The 27,902-nt window shown below is 42.5% G+C and overlaps 2 protein-coding genes across 2 annotated transcripts in view; both read left to right on the top strand.

Annotated features, from left to right (window-relative positions):
* The first annotated feature begins 86 nt into the window (after positions 1 to 86).
* On the top strand, positions 87 to 20,153 carry LOC109487981 (intraflagellar transport protein 122 homolog). Its single transcript, XM_019792121.1, has 31 exons — positions 87 to 182; positions 652 to 718; positions 1,114 to 1,198; positions 1,681 to 1,836; positions 2,229 to 2,295; positions 2,937 to 3,003; positions 3,303 to 3,382; positions 3,784 to 3,859; positions 4,279 to 4,470; positions 4,852 to 4,990; positions 5,531 to 5,589; positions 6,054 to 6,197; positions 6,603 to 6,740; positions 7,293 to 7,457; positions 7,905 to 8,102; positions 8,737 to 8,777; positions 9,110 to 9,209; positions 9,515 to 9,568; positions 9,682 to 9,843; positions 10,271 to 10,437; positions 10,952 to 11,123; positions 11,669 to 11,771; positions 12,200 to 12,340; positions 12,644 to 12,747; positions 13,077 to 13,183; positions 13,657 to 13,822; positions 14,558 to 14,669; positions 15,181 to 15,309; positions 15,757 to 15,839; positions 16,201 to 16,365; positions 19,864 to 20,153. The coding sequence occupies exons 1-31, from the start codon at positions 124 to 126 to the stop codon at positions 19,942 to 19,944; spliced, it is 3,579 nt and encodes a 1,192-aa protein (XP_019647680.1). The 5' UTR covers positions 87 to 123; the 3' UTR covers positions 19,945 to 20,153.
* A 1,565-nt stretch (positions 20,154 to 21,718) lies between these two features.
* Positions 21,719 to 27,902, top strand: part of LOC109487489 (general transcription factor 3C polypeptide 1-like) — a 28,729-nt gene continuing 22,545 nt past the window's right edge. The window contains 8 exon segments of the mRNA XM_019791480.1: positions 21,719 to 21,864; positions 22,968 to 23,083; positions 23,601 to 23,745; positions 24,145 to 24,240; positions 24,794 to 24,970; positions 25,732 to 25,942; positions 26,385 to 26,491; positions 27,472 to 27,590. Coding sequence (XP_019647039.1) covers positions 21,808 to 21,864; positions 22,968 to 23,083; positions 23,601 to 23,745; positions 24,145 to 24,240; positions 24,794 to 24,970; positions 25,732 to 25,942; positions 26,385 to 26,491; positions 27,472 to 27,590 — 1,028 coding nt within the window. The 5' untranslated portion in view covers positions 21,719 to 21,807.

Below are 27,902 nucleotides of genomic sequence, written 5' to 3'. Positions count from 1 at the left end.
TCACCCCTTGACAATAATAATGGCACATTCCAGTACTGAGCTCTCGCTGAAGTCTCGCGAGATTGTATGCTAATTGCGCATGCGCGTTTGTTTCACTTTTCAAAATTCCAGAGAGCGGCCAAAATGCGGGCGATTCCGACCTGGGTGGACAAGGTTCACGATCGGGATAAAGTCGAACAATGGTGATTATCATGGTTTTCACACACACAAGCGCTTAAGGGTAAACAGAGGAAGAGTTAGTTGTAGTTTTTAGTGCGAGATATGCACGTAAAACAGCTCGTCGAACCGAGAAAGTCTCGCTATCTGTGGACCAACTTGGCCGGACTAGACCAGAACGTCGCTTGTCATTTCCATGGCAACGGAGAAATTGGCTAAATTTAGTTCATGTGTAGATTGACATTGTTTTCTGCATGTCTATCTTTTATTACTGTATACTGTGATTGGCTCCTAAGGCTTTTTTACAGTCAGGTTTTATTGCAATCTTTTATAACGCACGATATAACGTTAGCACCTTATAACACCTGTTACAGAATAATTTTTGCTATGAGTAGAGTAGATGTCTTCGGCTATGCAAGTACTAGTAAGTTGTTATACTTACGTATATGAAGATTGCATGTTTTTCACACACTAAAATTTTATATTGTACTACAGTATCTGGGACCTGGCCTTCAAACCTGACGGGTCCCAGCTCATTGCTGCTGCTGGAAACAGGGTTCTGGTGAGGAAACATTATATTGCATAATTATGTCGTCAGTAATGTTATGCCTTATAACATTATCTCATTGTAATACACATACTTATACAAAGCCATATACAGTACCGTCCATATAGCACCCTGTATATGTACAATTTGGGGGTATTTCTTGTGCAACGCATCACACCGCAGCAAAACGCAACGAATGCGGAAGTTACTAAGGCACCGCAGGGCCAGAAAAAGTCAAGGGCTTATGACCTGATTAAGACATGAAATTATTGAAATATAAAATTGTGTACAAAATGCCAACAGGACAAGGGTTAATATCAAGATGCAATAATACATTGTCTCATGAGGCAACTTCTCTTTGGCCATATGTAGCTACCTTTTTGACCAGTCGATTTGTATTGTCCATGTAGGTGTATGATACCAATGATGGTACCCTGGTCCAGCCACTGAAGGGACACAAAGACACAGTGTACTGTGTGGCTTATGCCAAAGATGGTGAGTATTGGTCCAGGACTCCTGCATGTGAAATTTTACTTTATCCTTGATTACGAGTATACACACAAGAAATATCCTGGCCTTGGAGTGAGCCACAAATGTTTAACTTGAACAGTTGATTGTGTTGAACAAAAGTATTCATCAAGAAATGTAGTCTCCACCAGACAAAAGTATTCATCAAGAAATGTAGTCTCCACCAGACTCCTTTGCAGTCATAAAAAGAATGTATAGTTGGCCAGGGTGTTGAGAGGACCAGAGAGAGGGTCCGTGCAGGCAAATGGACCCTCTCTGGCCGGCCAACTCCCCAGGCCAGCTACATTGTTTTTATGCCAATTTCTACTATTTATTCAGTCTGCAAAGGAGTCTGGTAGAGACTACAAGGAATGTACTACATGTAGTACCAAAACAGATGAGCTTTCATGCTAACAAAAAATATCTTTGATAGAATAATGAAATAAAAACTGCATGTTTTATTTTTCCAGGAAAGAGGTTTGCATCAGGTTCAGCTGACAAGAGTGTCATCATCTGGACATCCAAGTTAGAGGGCATCCTCAAATACACTCATAATGACCCTATCCAGTGTGTGTCGTACAACCCAGTCACCCACCAGCTGGCCAGCTGCACCAGCAGTGACTTTGGTGAGCTAATCATGATATAAGGACCTTCCTTATGTTTACCTTTGCAGAATAGTTTTTGTCTCTTTTTCTTGTCCAAACAAATTAGGTCAATGACATGGACCAGACTGATATTGGGTTAAGTACATAATGTTGCAAGTGCCATGCAGAACTGTGTTCAAGAGGGGCTGCATGGCCACCATATATTTGAGTGTATTTGAGTAAGAATAAAGAAAGCAGTAGTAAGCTGGGCCATTTAAAGGTAAACATGATGTGTTTGATTTGCAAATGTTACCTTTCTACTAGTTGTGGTTTGTTTTAGTTATGTGCTGAAAAGATAAACAAAGACTTTAGGCGGCCTTGATATGATAAACAATTTCTACAAAATAAATGAATTTAAAAAATTTCTTCTCCAGGCATGTGGTCACCGGAGCAGAAGTCAGTTAACAAACACAAGGTTGGCATCAAGATCACCTGCTGCAGGTAAGGGTCATCACATGATGGACATGTATATTTTGGCAGTACACACAAATTGTACACACAAATACATACCTGTACTTGGTACATCACACACACAGATACACACACAGATGCACATCTTTGTCCTTGGTGCTGAACACCATCCACACACAGATACACATGCCTGTCCTTGGTGCTGAACACTATCCACATACAGGTGAACACGCCTGTCCTTGGTGCTGAACACTGTCCACACACAGATACACATGCCTGTCCTTGGTGCTGAACACTATCCACATACAGGTGAACATGCCTGTCCTTGGTGCTGAACACTATCCACACAAATACAAACACACAAACATGCCTGTCCTTGGTGCTGAACACCATCCACACACAGATACACATGCCTGTCCTTGGTACTGAACACTATCCACACACAGATACACATGCCTGTCCTTGGTGCTGAATTGAAGTATGATCTTCTGTTGGACTGTGTTGCAACCACATTATGCAAAAGAATGTTCATGACTTGCTGATCTGAGTGTGTTGAATAAACCTGAGCATTTGAATTTTGATGACAAAGTGCATGCTGAATGAGTTAGTACAATGTTTGATAACGGCATGGTCAATACTCAATACTAATTGAACTTGCCTGTTATTTTTAGCTGGACTAACGATGGCCAGTACCTGGCTCTTGGGCTGTACAATGGATGTGTCAGCATCAGAAACAAGGTGTGCCTGTTTGTTTCAACCTTGCTTTAAACTGTTCAAAATGTTTCTGACTTGCTTGTTAGTATGGAGGGAAATAATGTAGTTTAATGCATGATGAGAAGACTAATGTAAAGATTGTGTGTTGTCTTTGGTTTTTGTAATTAACACCAAGAAATAAATGTGTTTTTGGCAACTTATACTATGTATTTTCTAAATACCATACCTTACTGTTATAATTCTTGTTGAGAAGTAAAATACTCAACATTTTCTCTAATTTTCTTTTCTTAATGTACATTTCTTCCCTTCTTACGTAATTACAGAATGGTGAAGAGAAAGTAAAGATAGAGCGGCCAGGAGGTGCCATCTCACCCATCTGGTCACTGGAATGGAACCCGTCAAAGTAAGTCACAACATTCTGTTCTTAGATCCCTCACACTCACTCACTATCTGGTTTAGCGTCTGTTGTTCCCTGACTTCCCTGGGTTAGACATGCTTGCACAACAATACTACAGCTTGATTTTTATATTAACCAATTACTATTGACAATCATTTTTGTTACCATAAACTACCCTCATGGACTAACCAACAGTTTTGATAAAAGGCTCCACTCCTGAGGCATAGCCAAAAAGATTCCAAATCTTACTAGGATTTTTAGTAAAGAGTAATACTGGTGCTTGGACTTAAGCATAAAAGTTAAAACTATTAACGCTTTTACTATATACATATTATAAAAGCAACAAGAAAGTCTTATTTTGCCCTTTAATTGTTGATGAACACAGTCTGTTTATGCATGTTTTTCAGGGATGAACCATTTGACATCCTGACAGTTGCAGACTGGAGTCAGAAACTGTCCTTTTACCAGCTGAGTGGTAAACAGGTAAGGCACAGGAAATGTTTAACAAGTGAATGAAGGTATACAGAAAAAGGCAGAAATGTATGAATAAAACTTAACTGCTGTTTGCTGCAAAGTTGCACACTCGTATGTTGGTATGTATCCTATACAGTTTGATAACTGATAGACACTAGCACGTCAGCAGAATGTACTGCACCTGCATGAAACCTGTAATGTATTGTGCATAGTACTTCGGCAGAACATCTCATATAAGGTGGTATTTACACATATAATGTTAATCCCGTCTGTAGTTTCCAAATGTTGTGTTGGAAAAGATATCTAGATGCAACAGGCAAATTCTAATGCAACGGTGACCAAAAATCAGGGTATTGCACAGGCGCAGTACGTTCTGCTGACGTGCTGTATACACTGTGACTAACCTGCGTATTGACCTTTACCTCCAGGTCGGGAAGGACCGTAACCTAGGTTACGACCCGTGCTGCGTGAGTTACTTCTCGCGGGGGGAGTACCTGGTGTGTGGGGGGGCGGACAAGCAGGTGTCGCTGTACACCAAGGAGGGGGTGAAGCTGGGGGTGGTGGGGGAGCAGCAATCCTGGGTGTGGACCTGCCGCGTACGACCTGACCAAAACTTTGTGGTAAGTACTACTACATGGACTTGAACTTGGTACAATCTTTTTCAAGGCCTTGGTGAAAAATGTTGTGTTTCCTGTTTCCCGACCGACCTTAGAAAAAACTGCCGACCTTAGCTTTTTTGTGTGTACCCTGCAAGGGACATGAATTTTTTAAGCTGATCAACCTTTTCTAGCTCCATGATCTGACACCTGAGTTATGAAAATTAATATTTTACAGTCAGTTTTCCAACATTGACATTAAAAATAGAAGTGTGCTCATACAAGTTTTACTGCAAGTTTTAATGTGTTAAAGAGAAGGGTGATCAGTTCTCAAGTTGTAGAAGTTTTCTGTTATAAAAACGTTTCTTGTTAGTTTTCAGTATTTCTTGTTGCTATATGTTACAGGCTATTGGCTGCCAGGACGGGACCATAGCGTACTACCAGCTGATCTTCAGCACGGTACACGGCCTGTACAAGGACCGCTACGCGTACCGGGAGAACATGACAGACGTTATCGTACAGCACCTGCTCACGGAACAGAAGGGTAGGGTCAAGTTACACAGCGCTAAAGCTTCAAGGACGTAGGAATATCATCACTAGGGCTGTGTGCCAGTACGCAGTACTGATACTGTACTGAAAAATTTGATAAGGTACAGGTTCAAATTACCTAATTCCTCAGTACTGGTACTGTACAGAAGAGTTCAGAAGAACATATTAATTGGTCAAATTGTCAGGTTCAAGTTCAAACTGGTCAAATTGGTCAAATTGGTCAGCTTCAGGTTCAAGTCCAAACCTGTACCTAAACCCTTGTACCTGCACTGTACATGTACCTAAATTTGTTTAGGTACGTACACAGCTCTGGTCATCACAGTATGTAAGAGCATGGGACTATGCCCCAGTCAAACTTGCCATGCCACGAATGGCTGTATAACATGTCTGTGTAAATGTTTAGTGCAATGAAATTGCATCAAGTTTAGTAAAGGTCTATAGCCTCATCTGAAAACTTCACTGATGTAGACTTAATTGCACATAATAAATACTTCACAAATATGAATACTAAATGCCTTGTCCATTGTGATTGCAGTGAAAATCAAATGCAGAGACTTAGTGAAGAAGATAGCCATCTACAAACACAGACTTGCAGTGAGTATCTGAGTTCATTTTTATGGAAAACATATTGTTTTTTCTCTGTATATTCTTCCTCATCTTTTCCAAACAAATAAGGTTTGACCTGGACCAGACATCTGTCACCATGGTAACTGGTATTGGGTTACATCAAAGACATGTTTTATAGCAGGAGGGATTTAGACTTCTGTCTGACCATATATATGAATGTGTTTGAGTAAGAATTAACAGAGCAGATCTAGACCATATGCGAATGTTAACATTATGCATTTGCCCTTTCGAATGTATTCCAGCATTCAGTTGTAACCATTGCATATTAGCTGGTCATCTCGTAGCTGTACTTGTAGGAAGGTAACATTTATTTACTATTTAAAGACCTGTTTCACCCAAATTTTTAGGTTGGGTACACCAGTTACCATTCCTCAAAATGAATTTCAAGCCCTGAAGGTACTAGCTAAGGATCTGTTTCATCTTTTTTTCAGGTCCAGCTGCCAGAGAAGATCATAATTTATGAGCTTTACTCAGACGACTCCTCAGACATGCACTACAGAGTCAAGGAGAAGATCGGGAAGAAGTTTGAGTGTAACCTGCTGGTGGTCACGTCCAACAACATCATCTTATGTCAGGTTTGGGCACTACTCGGTTTAATAGAAAGAAACCTAAATGTTCCTTAACAAATAAAGCCATGGAATGTACATGTACTAGTAATCAAATTGATTAATATGGTACGGCCACCTCCAAAGAATGGACAGTGACAAATGGCCTAGGAAGATCCTCACACTGGATGTGGAAGGCCCAAACCCTCGTCGTCGACCAAAGAAGAATTGTTTGACAATGTAAGGGAGAACTTCCACCACTTGAACTTACAGAGCATCAACCAGCAGGCTAGAGGCAAATGGCAGTCTGCCATCAAGCCTCAGCATCAGTGTACAAGCACGTCTAACCCTCGGAAGTCAGTTAACAACAGACGATAAACTGGATAGTGAGTGAGGTTTTCATTTGATTGAAAGTTTTTTTTCTATTGTTTGTAGGAGCGCCGTCTGCAGTGCCTGTCGTTCCAGGGCATTAAGGAGCGTGAGTGGGTGATGGAGTCTCTCATCAGGTACATCAAGGTCATCGGAGGTCCTCCGGCCAGGGAGGGGCTACTGGTGGGGCTCAAGAACGGACAGGTGGGTCAATAGGTCAATAGGCAAGATTTCGTTTGCCAAAATATGGCACTTTTTTCTGAATTGGCTGGTGCAATGGCCAAGTGGGTAGAGTGCGCACCTTGCATTTGGTAGGTTGTTAGTTCGATCCCAAAGTCATATCAAAGACTTTCAAAATGGTCCATACTGTTTTCTCTGCTTAGCACTCACCATTTGGAGTATGGGAGTTTAACACACACCACTACCAGTGGACTTGCCCCCTGATGTAGTGATTGCACAACTGTGTGGCCCAAGGGCTACAGAAATGGAGATAAGCGCTGCCCTATGCACCACTGGCACACACACACACAAAAATACACATACCTGTCCTTGGTACTGAACACCATCCACACACAGATACACATACCTATCCTTGGTACTGAACACCATCCACACACAGATACACATACCTATCCTTGGTACTGAACACCATCCACACACAGATACACATACCTATCCTTGGTACTGAACACCATCCACACACATACACATCTTCACACAAGAAATTAAAGTTGTACATGAATGTTGTGTTCCCAGGTGATGAAGATCTTTGTAGACAACCCGTTCCCGATCCTGCTGCTGAAACAGAACACGTCTATCCGCTGTCTGGACATGAGTGCCTCGCGGAACAAGCTGGCCGTGGTGGACGAGAACAACACCTGCCTGGTGTACGACGTCAACACCAAGGAACTGCTCTTCCAGGTGACCATTCACTCACCTGGTTTATAGATACGGATGTGTAAATTGTTTAACCTGTGTTACAGGTATATACCCGGTAGTCCTTGCACATTGTCACACTCACTCACTCACTCACTATCTGGTTTAGCGTCTGTTGTTAGTTTGTACCGAAGGAAAACATTGTTTTTGCTCAGTTTCTTCTTCTTCTTCTTCTCCTCCAAACCAAAAAGGTCAATGACCTGAACCAGACAGTCTGTCACAATGGTAACTAGTGTTGGGTTACATGTACATCATGTTGCAATTTTATAGCAGGAAGGATTTAGACTCCTGTCACCATATCTATATGAATGTGTTTGAGTAAGAATTAACAGAGCAGACCATATGCGAAGGTAGACATTATGCATCTGCTTTGCAAATGTTAGTAATACCTTTCTAGTTTCTTATTATGATATCAACATTTCCCCTCCCCAGGAGCCGAATGCCAACAGTGTAGCGTGGAACACCCAGGAGGAGGAGATGCTGTGTTTCTCTGGGGGAGGAGTCCTGAACATCAAGGCAGGGAACTTCCCCGTGCACCAGCAGAAGATGCAGGGCTTCGTGGTCGGCTACTGCGGATCCAAGATCTTCTGTCTCCACGTCTACAGCATGACGGCCATTGACGTGCCACAGGTCAGGTCATGGGGCACAGGGCAGGGCAAGGGTCACAGGGCAGGGCAAGGATCATGGTTCAGGCCAAGGGTCACATGGATGTTTGGTCATATCTAATAATATGTTGTCTAAAGATGTCAGCTATTCCCAGTTGTTCAGATGTTTATAATAAGCTAATATCTCTGCCATATTCCGGACATGTATGTTTTGCCAGTTTGTTGTGCTGAACACCATCCACACACAGGTAAACATGCCTGTCCTTGATGCTGAACACCATCCACACACAGGCAAACATGCCTGTCCTTGGTGCTGAACACCATCCACACACACACACAGATACACATGCCTGTCCTTGGTGCTGAACACCATCCACACACACACACAGATACACATGCCTGTCCTTGGTGCTGAACATTATCCACACACAGATACACATGCCTGTCCTTGGTACTGAACACCATCCACACATTGGTGAACATGCATGTCCTTGGTGCTGAACACCATCCACACACAGATTACACACCTGTCCTTGGTGCTGAACACCATTCACACGCAGATACACGGGCTTGTCCTTGGTGCTGAACACTATTCACACTCAGATTACATGCTGTATATTATCCTTTGCTGTGTTAAATCATTGTTTGTTCCTTCACAGTCAGCTCCAATGTACCAGTACCTGGAGAAGAAACTGTACAAGTAAGTAGATCATCTTTTGTTTTACAGAAATTGTTGAAAAAAGACGTACCAACTGCATGATACCAACATAATCCATAACTTCACTATGTTAATTAATCCTGTGCCCGGTTTAAGACACATTGAAATCTTTAAAAAAATGAAAGAAGATGTAATAAATTCCTAATGCTGAACAATAAGCCATACATTATGAAACAAGTTTGAACTGCAATTTCCAACACAAGAAATTTTCGACTGTACAACTCCAGTCTTTGTCAAGGAAAATTTCTTGTGTTGAAAGTTCTACCAACACAGATGAACTTTCAAGATAATAACACACATGTTTGTTTGACCAGGGATGCGTACAGAATAGGTTGTCTGGGGGTGACTGATCTGGACTGGCAGCACCTGGCACATGAGGCTCTGGAGGGGCTGGACTTCGAGACTGCCAAAAAGGTACACAACCTTTTTATGGGCACTCTTTGTTAGACTCAGGGATAGGGGATGGTTCAAAAACTAGAATGGTAAATGTCCTGTCATTTTATTATTTGGCTTTATTTCGGCAGACCCTTTTTCCATCAACGTATCTAAGGTTCTTGGTTGGAATATCTTGTAAGTTATTATGTTGAACACAGGCTTCAAGAGGATAGTTGATGAATGTAACTAGGGATGTGGTAGTGATACCATCATTCTGCACTTTTACAGTATTACAGGTTCAGTACTTGAGACGTTACAATTTTCTTTAACTTCTTTTCATACAGGCATTCATCCGGATACGTGACCTCAGATACTTGGAACTGATATACAGTATCGAGGTATTGTATATCTCTTTCTCTTTTTTTTTTCACTTTACTCAAGTTTTTCTTTGTGTGAAATGTAATTAAGTCTGAGATGTAAGTTTCCTGACATTCTTGTGTCTTTTTCCCAGGACCGTATAAAGCGGGGAGAAGGGGATGACCAGCAGTTCCTAGCAGACGTGTACGCCTACCAGGGCAAGTTCCACGAAGCGGCTAAACTGTACAAGCGCTCAGGCAACGAGAGCAAAGCCATGAACATGTACACAGACCTGCGCATGTTCGAGTATGCTAAGGTAAGACTTTCATGAAAGTTCATCTGTGTTGGTAGTAATCATAGTAAAATGTTGTCCAACACACAATTACACAGAAATCAGTTGCTCACATCTTGTATCAGTAAAGTCTTGTGTGAATAAGGTCACATGTTTGTAAACCGTAACTCTCGCGAGTTCACGTTGTGAAGTGATTGGTCATTAATTATCCCAATTTGGAAAATTTGATCTCTGTATAGTTGTGTGTTGGAATCCTGGTTGGTTCCGAGTTGAGCACCCTGCCTATGGGCCACACGACCCCACTTAACTCAAGTGAAAATGAGTATTGTCTGTCCTGTATTTGTTTCTTTGTGTGGGACACAAGACCAGCAACAGCTGCCTTTGTCCCACGTGTATTGCACTGTTGCAGTTTCAATAAATCAAATGAAATTGAGTTTTTCTCCCCACCCAGGACTATGTAGGAAGCGGAGACCCCAAGGATCAGCGTCACTTGATCACCAAACAGGCGGAGTGGGCCAAGAACATCAACGAACCGAAGGCTGCTGCTGAGATGTACCTGTCTGCCGGGGAAAACACCAAGGCTATAGAGATCATCGGGGACCATGGATGGCTGGAGATGTGAGTAGAGATACATAGCCAGCTACCACTGTGAGAACACAAGACTAGGTTGAGACTTGTTCAAGTCTTCTGGCCTACCCACCTCCTTGTGGAGTAGGGGTATCCGGTAAATAGGACTTGGGTAGCTCCCAACCTTCATGATTGCGATTCATCCTGGTGGGTTCTAACTGGATATGGACTGCTTCCTTGATCGCTGTGCACCCAATCTTTTTTTCTGTGGGTGATCAGTGCAAAAAAGATATTTTTGTAGGATTACTTAATATGTATATTATATATAAATAGTATACCGCTTCTAGACATCTAAGTGTCAGAAAAATGATAAAAGCATTGTTATAGTACTTTTCTTTAGTAGAAATGAAACATATTAGTTTTGCTGACATTCTACTTATTTTAGTTTATATGGACAGGTGCACACAAAAAAGTTTTTGTGCACCCAATTTTTAGGTTGAGTGCACCAGTGCACCTATTCCCAAAAATCAATTTTGAGCCTGTAACATTGTCTCCCCCTGACCAGGTTGATCGACGTCGCCCGTCGGCTGGACAAGGCAGAGAGAGAGCCGCTGGCGAGATGTGCTCACTACTTCAAACAGCTGGAACACTGGGCCTACGCAGCCGAGACCTACGCCAAGATGGGAGACACCAAGGCTCTGGTCATGCTGCATGTGGACACTAGACACTGGGACGAGGTAAGGATGTAACATCTCTCAATTCTCATGAAATTACTACTACTTTTTAAAGGCATCCTGTGTAGTTTTTAGGGTTTGGAAACCCGATTTTTCAGAACCAATATTATACAGTAGTTACTTATTTACATACTGAGTTGAAACCACACTTTCCCAATGGATATTGACCCTCATGAAGCAAAAATACCCAAAATTCAGAGGGAAAATGGTTACTGGAAGGGCCCTGGGCTGATTTTTAGGGTACCACCCAGAAAATAAAGGACTTGTCTTGGGGCCGCTTTTTTCTGCAGTTTTAAAAGCCCAAAGTATGAAATGCTGACTCAAATGTGCTAATGTGAAGTTTGTGTACACAAATTACAGCAGACGAGACAGGCAATATATATACAACCCTCATTTGTCCAACTGTAAAATACATAATGTATATAATGTATTTTATAATGTATAATGTTTTTAAATTGAATGTTACAATTGGCGATATTCAGCCTGGTGCTGCGAAGTCAGTTGAGAATAAACCATTTGATTGATTGATTGATTGTGTTCTCCCACAGGCCTTTGCCCTTGTCGAGCGACACCCAGAGTTTAAGGATGACGTGTACGTGGCGTATGCACAATGGCTCGCAGAGAACGACAGATTTGAAGAGGCACAAAAAGGTTGGTTGGAACTGAGCAATACCGGTAGATTAAATGCACATTCAAGTAAAAATTTACATTTTTAGTGAAAGGAAAGTGATCTCCCACTGGTCTCTAAGAAGACAGACATTATGCACAGTATACATGTATATAGAGGTTCATTGTACTTGGGAAATTCCAGTAGCTCTATTCGACAAACACAATGAACAGTGGACCACAGCATAACATCCTGTCCTCAGAACTGCAACCCTTTCCAGTAGCGTGCATGTCGGGTGAGCGACAACAGCCGGGATTCAAACTCCCAACCTCTTGGTCCAGAGACACGATCGCTAACCACTGGACTACACACGCTACTATAGTATAGTCAATACCAAATAACTTTCTTGACATAAAATAAGTTTATATTAAAATAAGTTTTATTTTGATTTGTTTTTTGTTTTTTTCTCCAGCCTTCCACAGGGCAGGGCGGCAGCAGGACGCAGTCAAGGTCCTGGAGCAGCTTACCCACAATGCCGTGAGGGAGAACAGGTTCAACGATGCAGGTTACTACTACTGGATGCTGTCCATGCAGTGTCTGGAGATTGCTGGAGGTACCAGGATGCTTCCTTCTTCTTCTTCCTTCCTTCTAACTTCTAAGAATAGTAACTAGAAAGGTAACGTAGAAGAGGTTCATCAGTCACATAGAATTAGTAACAGTTAGTAGAATATTCTACTAAAAATCACGTACCTCCAACTTTTGGTGTTGACTGTACATCTTGATCACGGAGTAACCTAGTCTCGTGAGAACAGAAGAATTAACACAGCAAACCATATGTGGAGGTAAACATTATGCATTTGCTTTGCAAATGAAAGTTTCTAGTCTGGAAATAAACTTTTTCTTTTGTTTTCCATAGACCCGTCCCACCATGAACAGGAGACTGAGATGCAGGAAAAGTTCCGCAGGTTCCAGAAGCTTGCAGAGATGTACTACGCCTACCACTCCATACAGAGATACACAGTCAGTAGCTCCTTTGATTATTTGTTTGTTTGTTTGTTTGTTTTGTATCTCAATTACCTTTGCTGCAACTGTGAATAGTTTTGTCAGGTTGGTAAGTCACTGAGTAAAGAGACTATTTTTACACAACCAAGTCACAGCCAACATTTTGGTGACCGTCTGTCACCTTCCTCAGGGCAATTCTGACTAGTTCTTTGCTGCAACTGTCTTCATTTCTCCAGTTGTTTTCTAAATTGTCATTTTTGGTCTAACAGCTCAGTACAGTGAGAATTTTTAGGAGTTGAATTTTCCTGTAAAATTTGTGTCCAAAAATGTTTACATGTACCTTCCAGGATGAGCCGTTCACGTCCCACCTGCCCGAGGCCCTGTTCAACATCTGTCGGTTTGTTCTTCATGCCATGCAGGAGGACAAGGAGATCCCACCCGGCGTCTCCAAAGTGTATCCTTATTGTGAAAATGAAAAATGACTCTGCTCATTGGGTGTTGCCAAAAACAGATAGGATGTAGCTTTCCTTTATAGATTATCTTGTATTATTATAGCTGCAAGCATGCTAGAATGGGTCGATGAGGGTTAGACATCCAGGTAATAGATACGCCAAAAAAGCAGTTACTCAAGCAGCTGGATATGATTTTGGAAACGGTCAGACATTTCAGCTAGCATCCCTAGCTTTCGTCAGTGACACTGGACAGTTGTCAGAAAGGCAGGTTTATAAGTACAAACTGTTGATTGATATGATTTACATATCAATTGCTGACCGTTTCCAAAATCATATCCAGTGGCTTGAGTAATTGTTTTTTTGGCGTATTGTAGAATACTGTCAAGATATGGGAAGCAACTGTCAGTGATATAAACTGGTTCCAGATCACTTCCTTTCCCTTGTTTTGTCACCCTTCCTTGACCCCCCTGTCCAGTGCGACCCTGCATGCCCTGGCCAAACAGAGCCGGACCCTGGGCGGGTACAAGCTGGCCCGGTACGCATTTGAGAAGCTTCAGGCACTGAAGGTGCCCAAACGCTTCCAGGAGTCCATCGACCTGGGCAGCATCACCATCAGGTCCAAACCTTTCCATGACAGCGAGGTTAGAACAACTTATTTTTTTTCTTTCTTTATTCTTTATTTCAGGTAAAAAAGAACCCATAAAATACAACACATAAAATAATACAAAACTCTAAGGACATACAAATAATACAGATAACCTAGATGTATAGTAAAACGTAACTGTGTCAGAAGAAAGAGTTCCTGAGAAGCTCCAGTCCCTGAAGGCCCCCAAATGGTTCCAGGAGTCCATCGACCTGGGCAGCATCACCATCAGGTCCAAACCTTTCCACGACAGCGAGGTCAAGAATACTTCACATCAACTGTTCAGTCTTTCAATACATCATACTCAGTACCTTTTTTTCACTGTTGTTTTATTGATTTTAAGACAGGTACAAAAATGAGGGCAAGGCAAGAAAATGTACTACAAATCAGGACTATGTATACCTAGTGGAAACTAGTGTAGACCTGTTCTTGAACTACTAGAAAGAGTATTTTTTAGCCCCCTGAAATTTTATACATTTACTATCATTTCAAGGTCTCATTCAACAGTGCAAGGATGCTTGTATTTTGTTAGAAGCTTTATCCAGTGTACATGTATTGGTATCTTTTTATCTTCTAATGGAAGAAACCTTTAAGCTCATCTCAGCCTCCTAGTTGTGACCGGCACCCCGAATGAACATCTTTGGTTCTGTAGTTGTAAATGCTTGCTTGTCAGGACACGCATCTATCCTTGCGGTATGCTGACTGCTCTTTTTCGTTTACTTGTCTTCTGCAGGACCTACTGCCGATGTGTTACCGCTGCTCCACCACCAACCCCCTGCTGAACAACCAGGGGAACCACTGCATCAACTGTAGACAGCCGTTTGTACACTCATTCTCTTCTTTTGGTAAGAACTTACAGTATTTCTCACTCACTATCAAGTTTATTGTCTTACACTGCATATTGAGGCTTGATGGCAGCCTGCCACTTGCCTCTATCCTGTGGGTTGACGTTATATAGGTTCAAGTGGTGGAAGTCCTCCCTTACATTGTCAAAACATTTCTTCTGTATGTTTCAGTATGAACTCTATTTATAGTTTATACTGTTGAGGTTAGTTCATTTGGATACCACATGATTGTATACTATGTCTTGATATTTAATGTACAGGCCAAGTGAGGCATAGTAATATACTATAATTCTAAACTTACTTACTTTTACTTTGGTCGAGCTCCTGCACTCGAACCAAACTTGTAAGCATGTACCATCCCTCTCTGTCCTCCATCAGAGACTAGATTTCCCCTACTTCAGTAAGTTCTATTCTAAAATATATCCTCAACACCATTTGACAAGACTTATCCTAGGACAAAGCATTTACAGGCACTTATCATACAATTGCTAATGCCTATTCTTCCCTACAGAGGTTCTCCCTCTGGTAGAGTTTGTGTTGGAGGACGGGATCAGTGATGAGGAGGCCCTACAGCTGCTGGACCAGGAACCCTCCTCCAAGAAGGGCAAGGACAAGTGGAAGGAGAACAAGATGAAGGGAGGTGAGTTCTAGAAGTTCTGTACTGTATGGCCAGTAGGTAAGTTTAAAAAAAAACACACCTTGTAATGTGACATCTCTTCAGTGTAACTCACCAGCCATCAGAACACACCAGCCCCAGAGTTAATTATTTGGGGTAATGAATTTTGGTTTTGCACTTCTCCATACATATAAAGTCAGTGACCTGGACCATGTGTCTGTCATCATGTTAACACCCTGTGGTGTTGGATTACATTATGTAGCCAGTTGGAAGGGCTGGTTACCAGACTCACACACCATATATATGAAATTCAATGTGTTCGAGCAAAAAGGAACAGAGCAATAGTTTGTTAAACTGGACCATGTGAAGATAACATCATGTATTTGCTTTGCAAATGTCACCTTCCTAGTTGGATTTCTTTCCTTATTCAATCATTAAAGAATATATATTTTTTCGTTATCCCGTCTTCAGACATCCAGAGCATGCGGTTTGATGATGACACAGATGACCTAGAGAACGATGACCCCTTCACCAGCAGACTCATGAGCTTTGAGGTACATGTTTTTACCTACCTTCCTTGTCCCTTGACCTCCTGGTTGCTGGGAGGACAAGGTAGAAGTGAGGATGGACACTAGACAGCTGTCTCCAGACCTGTCTGTCTCTTGTGGTGGTCAGCCCTCTGGACAGGTTCAGCAATATCCACTCTGTGTTGTTGTCCTGCCAGGACTTTTGCCTTTATAAAAATGTCACTGGTTGAGGAATATTCCACTAATTGTTATACTGTGTTTATAAGGTAGAGGAGATTCATTCCTCAGTAAGACATCTGGAGCCGCATAGTTCCTGTTTAGAAATTTTGTTCAGCCTGTCACATGACATACTGTGTTGACACATGTTATACTGTATTCCTAACTACAGCAAGGCGGTTCAGACTTCACGCCTGTGGTAGTGAACCGGTCAGTGCTGCAGGCCATCAGCCGTACAGAGGTGTTCATCAAACGATGGTCCAAACCCATGCAGTACCAGTACTTCCGCTCACTACTGCCCGATGTGTCCATCGTCATGTGTGACTCTTGCTGGCAGGTAATTATACACAGCAAATGTACAATGTCATGTACCTGGGTGTTTATAGACCAATGGTCAACGTTGCAGCAGAATTTTGCCTATTGCAGACAATATCTTTTTCAACATTTGGAAACTACAGACGGGATGTTAACCGTACGTACACAAATACGACCTTATATGAGACGTTCTGCTGAAGTGCTATGCACAATATATTCAGGGCTCGAAATACTTTTTTCAGCCAGGTGGCGCATGTTGCCACCTGAGTCAAAAGCCAGGTGGCGCCATCAGTATTCAAGTGGCAACACTTCCAAGTTATCATTTTCTTCAAATCTGCTACTTATATCTATTACGTTTTCTTCTAGTTATTAAATAACTACTTGAGTTTTATGTTATAAAATAAAGTAATGTAAAGAAAACAAAAGCTCTCAAACAACAACGTTTTAATAAAGAATCAATGCCACATTTACATGTTTTCAATGTCTTGAAATGTTAACTACAGCATCTGTATACTTGGGCTTTGTATGCTTATTAAACTTAAAAAAAAGGATATGAAAACAAGTTATGACTGTTGGTTATTTTTTTGGACCTGGCAGCTTAACTGGGGCAGGTATTAAGCTGAGGGGGGTATATTAGAACAGATTGTAGTATTTTGAGCTCTCAATCACTGTGTCTGTGTATCAAAATCACAAGAATATATATATGCATCCTACAGTCCTCATATAACCACTGTTATTTCATGGTCACTGCAGGATATTAGAAGTTTACAACCGTGTTTTTATTAAAACGAGTCAGAGCTGCTGCTGTTACTGGATTCAACCTGGGATTCAGCAGACCTGGCCCTGCTTCCATATGGCCTGGTCCGGGGCCTTCTTGCGGTCTTTCCATCTGACCACCACTTAGCGATGGCATTGCCTGGGCAAAAGTTCTCAACTGTTGCTGGTGACAGTGATATTGCCATCAAGGCAGTGAGAGTGTCAGACCTAAGGCTGCTACGCCAGTCAGACTTGATCAGTTTCATAAGACTAAAGCCTCTTTCGCACTCTGCAGTTGATAGTGGGAAGAGCAGGACTATCTGCACAAGCATCAAGATGTCCTTGAACCTGTCCGAATCCATGTGGTCCCTCATAACTTCTTGCCACAGGTCTTGGTACTTGGTATGTCCAGAGGCCAACTTTCTCTTCACCACCCTCTTTAACTCACACCACTGCAGGAGACAGTCTTCCAGAGAGTGTCCTTTTTCCTCAAGGGCTTCTCTGTAGTGAGCAAAGAAAGTGGATACTTCTTCTTCTCCATAGCTGTCCAATTCCTCACCAGCTGGTGGCCACTGTGTGGGGTCAAATACCATAGCTGCATGTAGGACTGGGTTGTTGAGTAGTGTGTCTTTGAATCTACCGTCCAGATGAAATATAACAGATGACAGAACAGACTCTGCCACGTCCATAACACGCTCTTCTTGTCCCCGTCCCCTTCCCCTTCCGTGTGTCTGTGTGAGACTGATGGTTTTGTATTTTGTCGGTCGCTGATCCCCATCAGTCTCGATGTCTTGTAACATCTTCTCCTTCAGCTTGTGCTTGTTCTCACTAAGCTCCTTCATCTTTGCCTTTACAGCCTCCACTTTTGTAGTCACCATTTCCAATGTGACATCACGTTGCTGGAAGCAACTGCTTAGAGACGACAGGTACTTCATTATGTACAACAAGAGCTTGAGGAACATCACAAACTTTGCAGACTTAATTGTCTGCAAGATCCCCTTGGCCTTGGCCTTGCTGTCTGCAGTTGCTCTACCTTCGGCCACTTGTTCCAGATGTGTGATCAGAGCCTGGTAACTTCTGTTTACTACATCTAGAGCTCTCTCAGTATGCCCGATCCACCGTGTACCCACAGTGCTCACAGGCTTGAGTGCAGGACAGTCCAGTACTTCACCCGTGGCCCTGTAGCTGGACAGATTCAATGGACTGTTCTTGTAGAACTTGTAGATGATTTGGAGGGTTTCAGAAACATGCTTGAAGTATGGAACATCATTTAAAGTATTCTTATAGGCAAGTTCAAGCTTATGTCCAGAACAATGAATGCCAATCACTTGCTTACCTACAGATTCGTTCTTCAACCTGGTGACAACGCCTGATACATGACCTAACATGACGTTTGCACCATCCACACCTGCAGCCACAAGTTTCTTCCGCCACTCTGTTTGCCCCAAGTCTTTCTCGAGTGCTTCTACTACAACAGCAGTGATGGATTCCGCATCAGCTTTGTGGATTGGTTTCAATGCCACAAATTTTGTTACTGCTCTGAAATCTTCAAGTACTTGTACATACACAATTTCTTCCTGAACATCTGCATTGTCTGTGCTGCCATCTGACAGAACAGAGAAGAAACTTGCACTGTCTACAACATTCTTCAGATCCTCCAACATGGTTTCATGTATATACATAGCAAAAGTTTTTGCATGTTTGTCATTGAGGTATGTTTGACCTATTGTGCAAAGGCCGTTGCACTTCTGAAGCTCCATCAAGCCTTTAAAGTCAGCAAAAGGCCTACCATTTTTGGCAAGATAGAAAGCTGATCTGAATAATGTTTCCATTTTTGACATCTCCGCTTGCTCCATTCGTTGTACTGCTTGCAGCAAGGGCCTTTCCTACGTATATAAAAGGGATAAAAACATTTAAGTAAATATACTATTTGCCCTGCGGCAAAGTCTTTTCAAAGCCAGACTTCAAATCATGACCAAAAAACGGAACAACCAAGAATCAAGTTTTGGAGGAACATATGTTTAATTCACAAACCAGCAGAATACAATCATATTCATAGATGAACAGAGCGGGGAAACTCAGAGCTTTTGTAAACGTGATGATTCACGTTTACTGACTAGTGACTGACTGTTTAGTGACTGACTAAACGCTCGCCGACTCGCAGTGATTGGCGGATAGTTAATTGAATTTTCCGCGGCAGCAACATCACAGGGCTGCCGCCGTGGGAATGCCACGCCTCTACATGGCGGCACACTTATGCGGGTGGCGTTACGTGCGCTATGTTCTTCGTTTGCGCAAGGATAATGTTACATGTAGCAGCTGGGGAAGGGGCGGTGTCGCAGCAGTGACGTCCCTACCGTAAATTATAGGTGGCGCGCTGCGCCACCTGAGTTTAGGAATAAGTCGCGTTAAGTCGCGCCAAGCAAAATCAGGTGGCGCCGCGCCAGTGCGCCACCGGGTATTTCGAGCTCTGATATTACAAGTTTTATACAGGCGCAGTACATTCTGCCAATGTGTTGATCTGTCAGACACTATTTCAATTGCAAAAGACCCCCTTTCCCCTTGATCCACCTCTAAATGAAGTCCCTACAAAGTTCAGTTCATTTATAGTACATCACTAGTCTTCCTGGAGTCCATACATGCATAAGCCATTACAAACTTGTAATTTGCAATGATAAACAATTGAAGTTGATGTTTTGTAGAGGTTTTCTTCAGTTTTCTGGCGAGTGTGTGATTTGACAGATTGCCTATGTTGTCTCCACAGTTGTTCCATCTAGATGACTATGAGTTGCTGGTACTACAGAAGGGCTACTGTCCATTCTGCCGCAAGGCGACCGACGAGTGATGGACAGGTGTCAATCATCTTTTCACTCGGCAGATGCTCTGCAGAATGACTCACACTTTTGTTGTTTGGTTCACATGAATATAGAATTGGTTGAAAATAAGTAAAGATACTCTTTTTACACAACTAAGTGTTTATTCACCTTCGTCAAGGCAATTCTGACTGGTTCATATTGCACTGCAGCACAGGTGTCGCTGCTATAGATGCATTCCCAAACGTAAAATGTGAACCAGTCAGAATTGCCCTAGCTGAGGAAGGTGACAGAAGGTCACCGAAATGTCAACTGTGAATAAAACACTTGGTTGTGTAAAAAGAGTCTCTTTACTCAGTAACTTACCAACCTGATGAAACTATTCACGGATTATTTGATATTGCATGTGTTTTGGTAACTATTGTATTGTATAGGCATTGTCAGTAAATGGTTCTATTGTTGGTAGATTTGATATTGTCAACACTGATTTTGTCACTCAGTCTACTCACTTCTCATTCCACATTGGACCAAGCATATTTTTGAATTATTATAGAGAATGATGTAAAGAATGGTATAAACTCTAATCTGAGATGTTTTCTGTATAAAGTTCAGAGAAATGTAAGGAATTATAAGTTCTAGCACAATGTAAGAGTTGTTTGTTCATGTTTTGAGGAACACTGCATGTATAGACTTGGCAATCGTAACTGATATCTTTACCAATAAACTGTTATCATTGCTTTTTGTGCCGTACATGTAGGCAATATAACATGTCAGCTTTGATGGCATCAAAATGTATGGTTAAATTGAAAATGGTGATATATGTTAGAGACCTAATCTATCCTAGTTGAGAGGACGTCTGTTGCAAATAAAATAACATGCTGGTGTAAAATTGATACAATGAAATCAAGAATAGTTATAACTTGTTACTTGCACAAATGGAAAATAAGAGATGTTTAAATACCTGTTTTTCCAATCACAGTCTTATGTGCACATGGTAAAGTTTATATTTTTGTAGGTAGAAGAGTGATTTGTTGTCATATGTATATGTCATGTAAATAAAATAAGGTGGATTCCATGCTGTGGTGAACTGTGTTTATGTTTTTATAATATAATCTTGATATTCAAGAAATAAAATTAACACAGACTAGTGACAACGAACAGCAAAGAAAATATGAGTAGGAATGTAATGACAAGCTAGAATTGGCTAGAAAGTCACACGTAAAGACACTCTTTTTACACAACCAAGTCTTATTATTTAGCTGAAGTTTCGATGACCGCCTGTCGCCTTCCTAAGGGCAATTCTGACTGGTTCACATTGCAGCACAGGTGTCGCCGAAATGTCGGCTGAATAAAAGACTTGGTTGTGTAAAAAAAAGACACTCTTTACTAAGTGATCAGAGAATTCCCGGAAAAAAAATGGCGGGAAGATAAGTCAGAGAGACGAATTGTCAGCAACGTCAGTGCTATAGTTAGCTAGCCTATGTGGCATATGTACAGATGTAAGATTTTAATGTATGTCAAGCACAGGGCTGCAGTACCACAGCCTCTCACGTAGTGGCGCTGTTGATTAGTGTCATTAGGCGGTCTAAACCACTTCTACTAGGGGGTATAAGTACATTACGTTATGTCTTCAAAAGCTCATTCTTTTAAGAAATTAGGAGTGGAAATGTAGCAAATATTGCTTTCATATTGATCAATAGATAAAGTCAAATTTGATTGATATTTGCATTATCAAATCCTCACCCCCCAAAAGGAGTGTAACATTCTAAAGGTGAAAGGTCACTGCGGAAGGAAAGATGGCGGTAACTTAAATTTCGGAAAGTTTGGATAGAGATTGTGCCACGTTCTTCCGATCTACATCGCAATAAAAAGACAGAAAAGGGCCTCTACACACCATGGACATTCTTGAAGACTGTCTAGATGAAGTTGCGCTCGAAGGACTTGATGGTAAGGTGATAATTATCTTGTGCAAAGAAGACATAAACGTTAACAGTTACCTATATTTCTGTGCCGCTACCTCATACATAATTGTAGTATACCACATACATTTTGTACATGTAGTACCTGGCTCTAGAAGTGGCTGAAAGTAGAAATTTTTGGCCCGTTAGACAGATAAATGTATCAGGGGAGTTGTACTACAGATGTACGCCAAGATGGTGAAGATGCAGGAGACGGAGCTGGGAGACGGTGTTAAGGTTGCTGTTATAATTTCCAGGCATCACCATCCCAGCCTTGTGGTTGAGGTTGGAAAGAAGACAGCCTACTCTGCGTATGAAGCTGGATGACTTCACCAAGCCCTTCATCTGGGAATGTCTGGCCACGAGTCCCTCCGTTCAGATCTACGAACTCCCAGAGCCGCGCCCAAATCTCGTCATCAGGGACAGGGATGAAGACACGGGGGACGACGTCAAATCTGACTCTGAGGTTAGTGAAAAAAATTACCTCCACCTGGTAGTTTGCTACGGTGCTGCACTGTTGTTAGGGGGCCCGCCAGCCCTTTTCCGTAGAGCGTGATTGACCGTTTTAATTCTACGTAGAGCGTAGACGGGCCGCTCTTATTCAACGTAGAGCATAACTGGCACATTTTGCGTAGAGCGTATTCGCTGTATTAATTCTACGTAATGTGTTGTGGCCACTTGGAATTTATCGCAAAGCGTAATCGAGAAGTTTCCGAATTCAGCGTAGAGCATTGTCGGGACCCCCCCCCCCTCTTGCAGGCCCCCTTGTTAATATGTTATGCCTACACCAGCATGTGCAAACATGAATGTCTTAATCTGCTTTCTATGCTTAGCACTCCGCATTTGGGAAAGAGTATGGGAGTTAAACTTAAACACACCACTACCAGTGGACTAGCCCCCTTCTGTCATTGCACTACTGGCCCAGACCCTGCCCTATGCGTCACTTGATGTGGGAAAGTTCTTTAACTCTTGATCCTTAGAATGCATCTTGTAGAAGTGACACCTATCTATCATGCAAATTTACATCTTGCAATCTTGTTTGTATAATTCAGGCTGTGGAAACAGCTGATGTTTACCCTGTTGCCATGGTAACGAAGTCCGACCTTGGAGAGAAGGGTTCCTGTGCCACCTACAAGGACAGGAGAAATATTACAGACGAGATTCGAACTGAGGACAGAGAACTACGATGTACCTTGGCTGATGCAGTAGAGAGGTATCACAACACAATTAATCATCTTCACAAAAATTCACACATTTTTCTTACAATCATAGTAAATATTTCAGTCCGATATACTAGGTAATGATATTCGGGTGGAAGGAAAGAAGATCAGCCATCTTTCAGTGGAAGTATCGATAAGCTTTAGACTCATTGTACCAGCGCAGGTCAGGAACTTTCAGAAAGTAAAGTTACTGAAGTTACCGACGTCAGGATAACACAAACTCTGCTGTCCGCGGCTTTACTGGCCCCTCTTTTCGGGGGCTGGCTAGATGTTGGGCGGCCGGCAACCGTAAGCGATTTAATCAGGCTAACGTCGAGATATCTGCCAGGGGAGACAACACAAGGGACAGAAACTGATGGTTCTAAAACGGTGTTCTATTCAAAATGTCCCCTTGTGACGTAAGCATTTTATGCGATCTGTGAAAGGTGAATGGGTGTATTTTTTCAGGAGTGAAACAGGAAACACAACATTTTTTTCCCTAGGCCTAAGATTAACCGTATTATGTTTTAGGTGGAACAGCAGGTTGGTGCTGGTAGCGTCCCAGCCCCGTCGAGAGCGTTCCCTGTTCCACGAGGGTGTGTTACCTGACGTGGAGGTGACAGACATCCAGTACTGCATTCTGGAGAGGCTGGGCAGGGCCAGACACCAGGGGGAGGTATGTAACACAGGCCTCGAAATGAACTTTTCTTCCAATTGTCCCAGCACTGTCCCAAAAGTAAATTTCAACTGTCCCAAAGTATAGATTAACTGGTGGACTGGCGGAGGACCGCCAGCAGTGGAAGACCTTGGCCAAACATCATGCTGCCCCGACGGCTGATTAAGCTATGGGAGAGAATGATAGTGGAACTGGGGTTTGGTGATCTTCGGCTGTTTTTTGATTAGCCCAGTTCAAAAACCGGGGTAATTCAGCCAGGCCAGCTTTGTTGTCTATATGCAATCAGAAAATAGCACATAAAAGCTCCCAAAGACTATGAAGACGTACCCCAAACCCCCAGTTTTTGGCATGCTATGGAGGCTACGTTTTCCTGTTTCTACTTGCTCCTGTTTGTTTCAGGTACAGCAGGACATCAAGATTGCGTTTGGGGCGGACCCCAAGTACCTGTTCCATGTCAGGAAGGGGCTGCTGCAGTACGACCTTATCACTAGACAGGTCAGTCAATGTTATGACAAAAAGGCTTAACATTCTGTCCAACACTAAGTAAATTAGGACTTACCCAAATTTTCAGTTTACTCCGTCAGCCTTGTTCACGGAATGGACATGTATACTGCAGCTTCCGGGACGTGACATCGGAAACACGTGGTTGCAGCAAAGGTCGTACGTGTCAGATAACCTATGTGTTGGACAGAACGTTTAGCCTTTTTGTCATAATGAAGTATACCAACACAGATGAACTTTCATGCAAAGGTTAGTTGATGGTTGAGTTGCTTTCTTGGTTATTTGATTGGTTGGTGGGCAAATTCCACTTGAAAGCCTACGATTATCATGTCCTAGCTAGTTTAAGCATCTTTCATGACTAAAATGACAAAATGTCTGACGTTTTCCTTTCCCCAGGCTTACTCCTACACCACCCCCAGAGGCGCCCGGCAACAGAACTCGCTACTCTGAGGTTTAGTCTTCCTCAAATTCCACCACAAATATTATGTTATATGCAACTTTGAATTGCCAACGAAAGTGTAAATTTCCCATATTTTTATTTCCCCAGGCTTACTCCTACACCACCCCCGGCGGCGCCCGGCCGCGGAACTCGGTGCTGCTGCTGCTGAAACGCTTCCACGCGACGCGCCGCAGCAGGAACGGGGTTATGATGGACCAACTCATCCAGCTGTTAGAGAACAGGCCGGACAAGATGGCTGTCCTCACAGACCTCAGGGAGGAGATGGTAATTTTTGGCAATGTCTTGATTTTGTGTTCTTGTTAATGTAGCCGCTTTCTTCTTATTACTCTCATGAGCCTTGTTTTGTGATGAGTCACTGTTGACCTATGAAGTAAATTAGAAAAAAAACAGCTTAGTACAGTTTCCAACTCATCCAGCTGTTAGAGAACAGGCCGGACAAGATGGCTGTTCTTACAGACCTCAGGGAGGAGATGGTAATTTTTGGCGACGCCTCAGCGGTGGAGATTTTATGTTCCTGTTGATGTAGCTGCTTTCTTCTTGTTACTGGGTTTAATTAGTTAGAACAGTCTCGATGAAGATGGCTGTCCTCACAGACCTCAGGGAGGAGATGGTAATTTTTTAGGAAGCCTCATGGCCGGAGCCTGCTTGATTTTGAGTTCTTGTGAAATGCAGCTGCTTTCTTCTTGTTATGTTTACTGAAGGAAGACATGTTGTTTTTGCTCTGTTTCTTCTTCCTCTTCTTCTCCAAACCAATAAGGTCAATGACCTGAACCAGATGTCTGTCACCATGGTAACTAGCGTTGGGTTACATCATGTTGCAATTTTATAGCAGGAGGGGTTTAGACTCCTGTCTGGCCATTATGTATGAATGTGTTTGAGTAAGAATTAACAGAGCAGGCCATATGCGAAGGTAAAATTATGCGTTTGCTTGGCCTTTCTAGTTACTAGGTTGGATTACTTACTGCAGTTTCCAAGAACTTGGCTGACATATTGTGTTTATTGTCGGCATTCCATCTTTCTTCTAGGACTTGTCGATGAACGCCTTTAAGAAAATTTACCAGGCCCTAGAGATTCAGGGGAAGGTGAAGGGACTCCTGGTGCCCACCAAAGACATCTACCCTGATCCAAACGACCCCAGGATACTGAGCAACAACAGAGTTAGGAAAGTCATCCGCTGTCTCAAACTGGTCCATACAGTGGAGGAAGATGAGGAAGGGGGTGAGGAAGATATTGACGGTGAGTTTGGTCTCCTTATGGCTTGTCATCAAGGGTTTTCTTTGTACTTATTCTATAGGATGTTTGCTCTGCAGCTTGCAGTACCAGGAAAAGTTGCTAGGGGCCCAAAAAACGTTCATTTCTTTGTCAAGGTTTTAACCACTTACGAAATTTCAAAACAATCCATCCCTCTCTCTCTTTCTCTCTCTCTTTCTCTCTCGTTCTCTCTCTCTCTCTCTCTCTCTCTCTCTCTCTCCATATGATGATATCTTCTTGAGTTATGCTATATGAACACAAGCACTACTGAAAACATAACCTTCTTGTAGCTTATACCTTAAAGTGAAAGATAGAACATGTCTTCTAAGTATTGAAATGATTTTAATGATATTGTATTTTGCATTTCTTAGAATTCTTAGGATTGTCTATTGTACAGCTAATGTTTGCCCCACTCTTGCCCCTGTAGACCCGGAGCAGACAATTCCCCCGTACCCTGTGGTGTTTGAGCGACCGTTCCTGAACCAGGCGTATGACTTCATGTACAGCAGAGGACCCCTGGGGATCACTCAACATGTGAGAGCAGTTATTTATTGAGATTTGTCAAAGGATTGACATAACATAATTTGTGAAAGGATTGACAAGATTGTCAACCCAGAGACAAGACGTCCAGGGGAGGCCTAGCAAAATATTTTTGGCCTGAGGGGAGGGCCTTAGAAAAATGTATAAATTGGGATGACTGGTCCTCCCCACGCAAGATATTATTATAATACAGTCCGACTCCCTTAAGAATAACAACTAAAGATGCAAGCACATCGGCAGAACGTACTGTGCTTGCACAAAACTCCCATTTTTCACGGTTTTCCTTGGATATTTGGTTAACGTTGCACCAGAATTTTCCCAGACAATATTTTTTACAACACAACATTTGGAAGCTACAGCTATGTTAACCTTATATACGCGAATACAACCTTATATGAGACGTTCTGCCAAAGTGCTATGCACAATACATTACGGGTTTTGCGAAGGTGCAGTACATTCTGCCGACGTGCCAAAGACATAGATTTTTGTGTGTAAACATTTGAATCTCTTGACCAACTATAAATTTCCAGGACTTACGTGTGGTGATGAGACTAGGCAGGTACGAGGCGCGCGGCTTGTGTCACAGCATGAAAACCTTACATGTATTTTCCAGGACTTACGTGTAGCCATGAGACTAGGCAGGTACGAGGCGCGCGGCTTGTGTCGCAGCATGAAAACCTTACATGTATTTTCCAGGACTTACGTGTGGTGATGAGACTAGGCAGGTACGAGGCGCGCGGCTTGTGTCGCAGCATGAAAACCTTACATGTATTTTCCAGGACTTACGTGTAGCCATGAGACTAGGCAGGTACGAGGCGCGCGGCTTGTGTCGCAGCATGAAAACCTTACATGTATTTTGCAGGACTTACGAGTAGCCATGAGACTAGGCAGGTACAAGGCTCGCGGCTTGTGTCCCAGCATGAAAACATTTGAATCTCCAACCATCGGTGCTTACATGTACATGTATTTTGCAGGACTTACGTGTGGCGATGAGACTAGGCAGGTACGAGGCACGCGGCTTGTGTCGCAGCATGCAGTGGTCAGGCATCGCCGTGGAGATCATGGAGGACAGGGGCAAGGTCAGGATGTCAAGGTCAGCCGCGTCCTGTCACCCTATCCCGACAGTTTGTCTGTCTGTTTGTTTGTTTGTTTGTTTGTTTTTTGTTTACGACATTGGCCTGCATGAGTGCTGCCATATTAATTTTTGAAGTGTTGTGATCACCATCTTGTCTTTTCTATCAGACATACTAAAACTAGATAAAGAATGGCCATGATTTTTGTGGGGAGTACCCTTGTCTATATTTAGACAGTTACAGAATACTAAGACTGTAACTGTAAGGAAATTACTTTTACATACAGAGGGGCATGTTGCATTTTAACTTTAGTACACTAAAGTAGCTGGTTG

Source organism: Branchiostoma belcheri, unplaced genomic scaffold, assembly GCF_001625305.1.
Source record: "Branchiostoma belcheri isolate BF01 breed outbred unplaced genomic scaffold, Haploidv18h27 scaffold111, whole genome shotgun sequence".
NCBI lineage: Eukaryota > Metazoa > Chordata > Leptocardii > Amphioxiformes > Branchiostomatidae > Branchiostoma > Branchiostoma belcheri.
This window is presented reverse-complemented; position numbering and strand designations above follow the sequence as displayed.

Excerpts from the sequence above, each read along its gene's own strand:
- LOC109487981 (XM_019792121.1), top strand. The coding sequence starts at position 124 with ATGCGGGCGATTCCGACCTGGGTGGACAAGGTTCACGATCGGGATAAA. Across the intron at positions 8,103-8,736 it reads CGGCCATTGACGTGCCACAG|TCAGCTCCAATGTACCAGTA; the intron begins GTCAGGTCATGG and ends GTTCCTTCACAG. Across the intron at positions 9,569-9,681 it reads AACTGATATACAGTATCGAG|GACCGTATAAAGCGGGGAGA; the intron begins GTATTGTATATC and ends TCTTTTTCCCAG.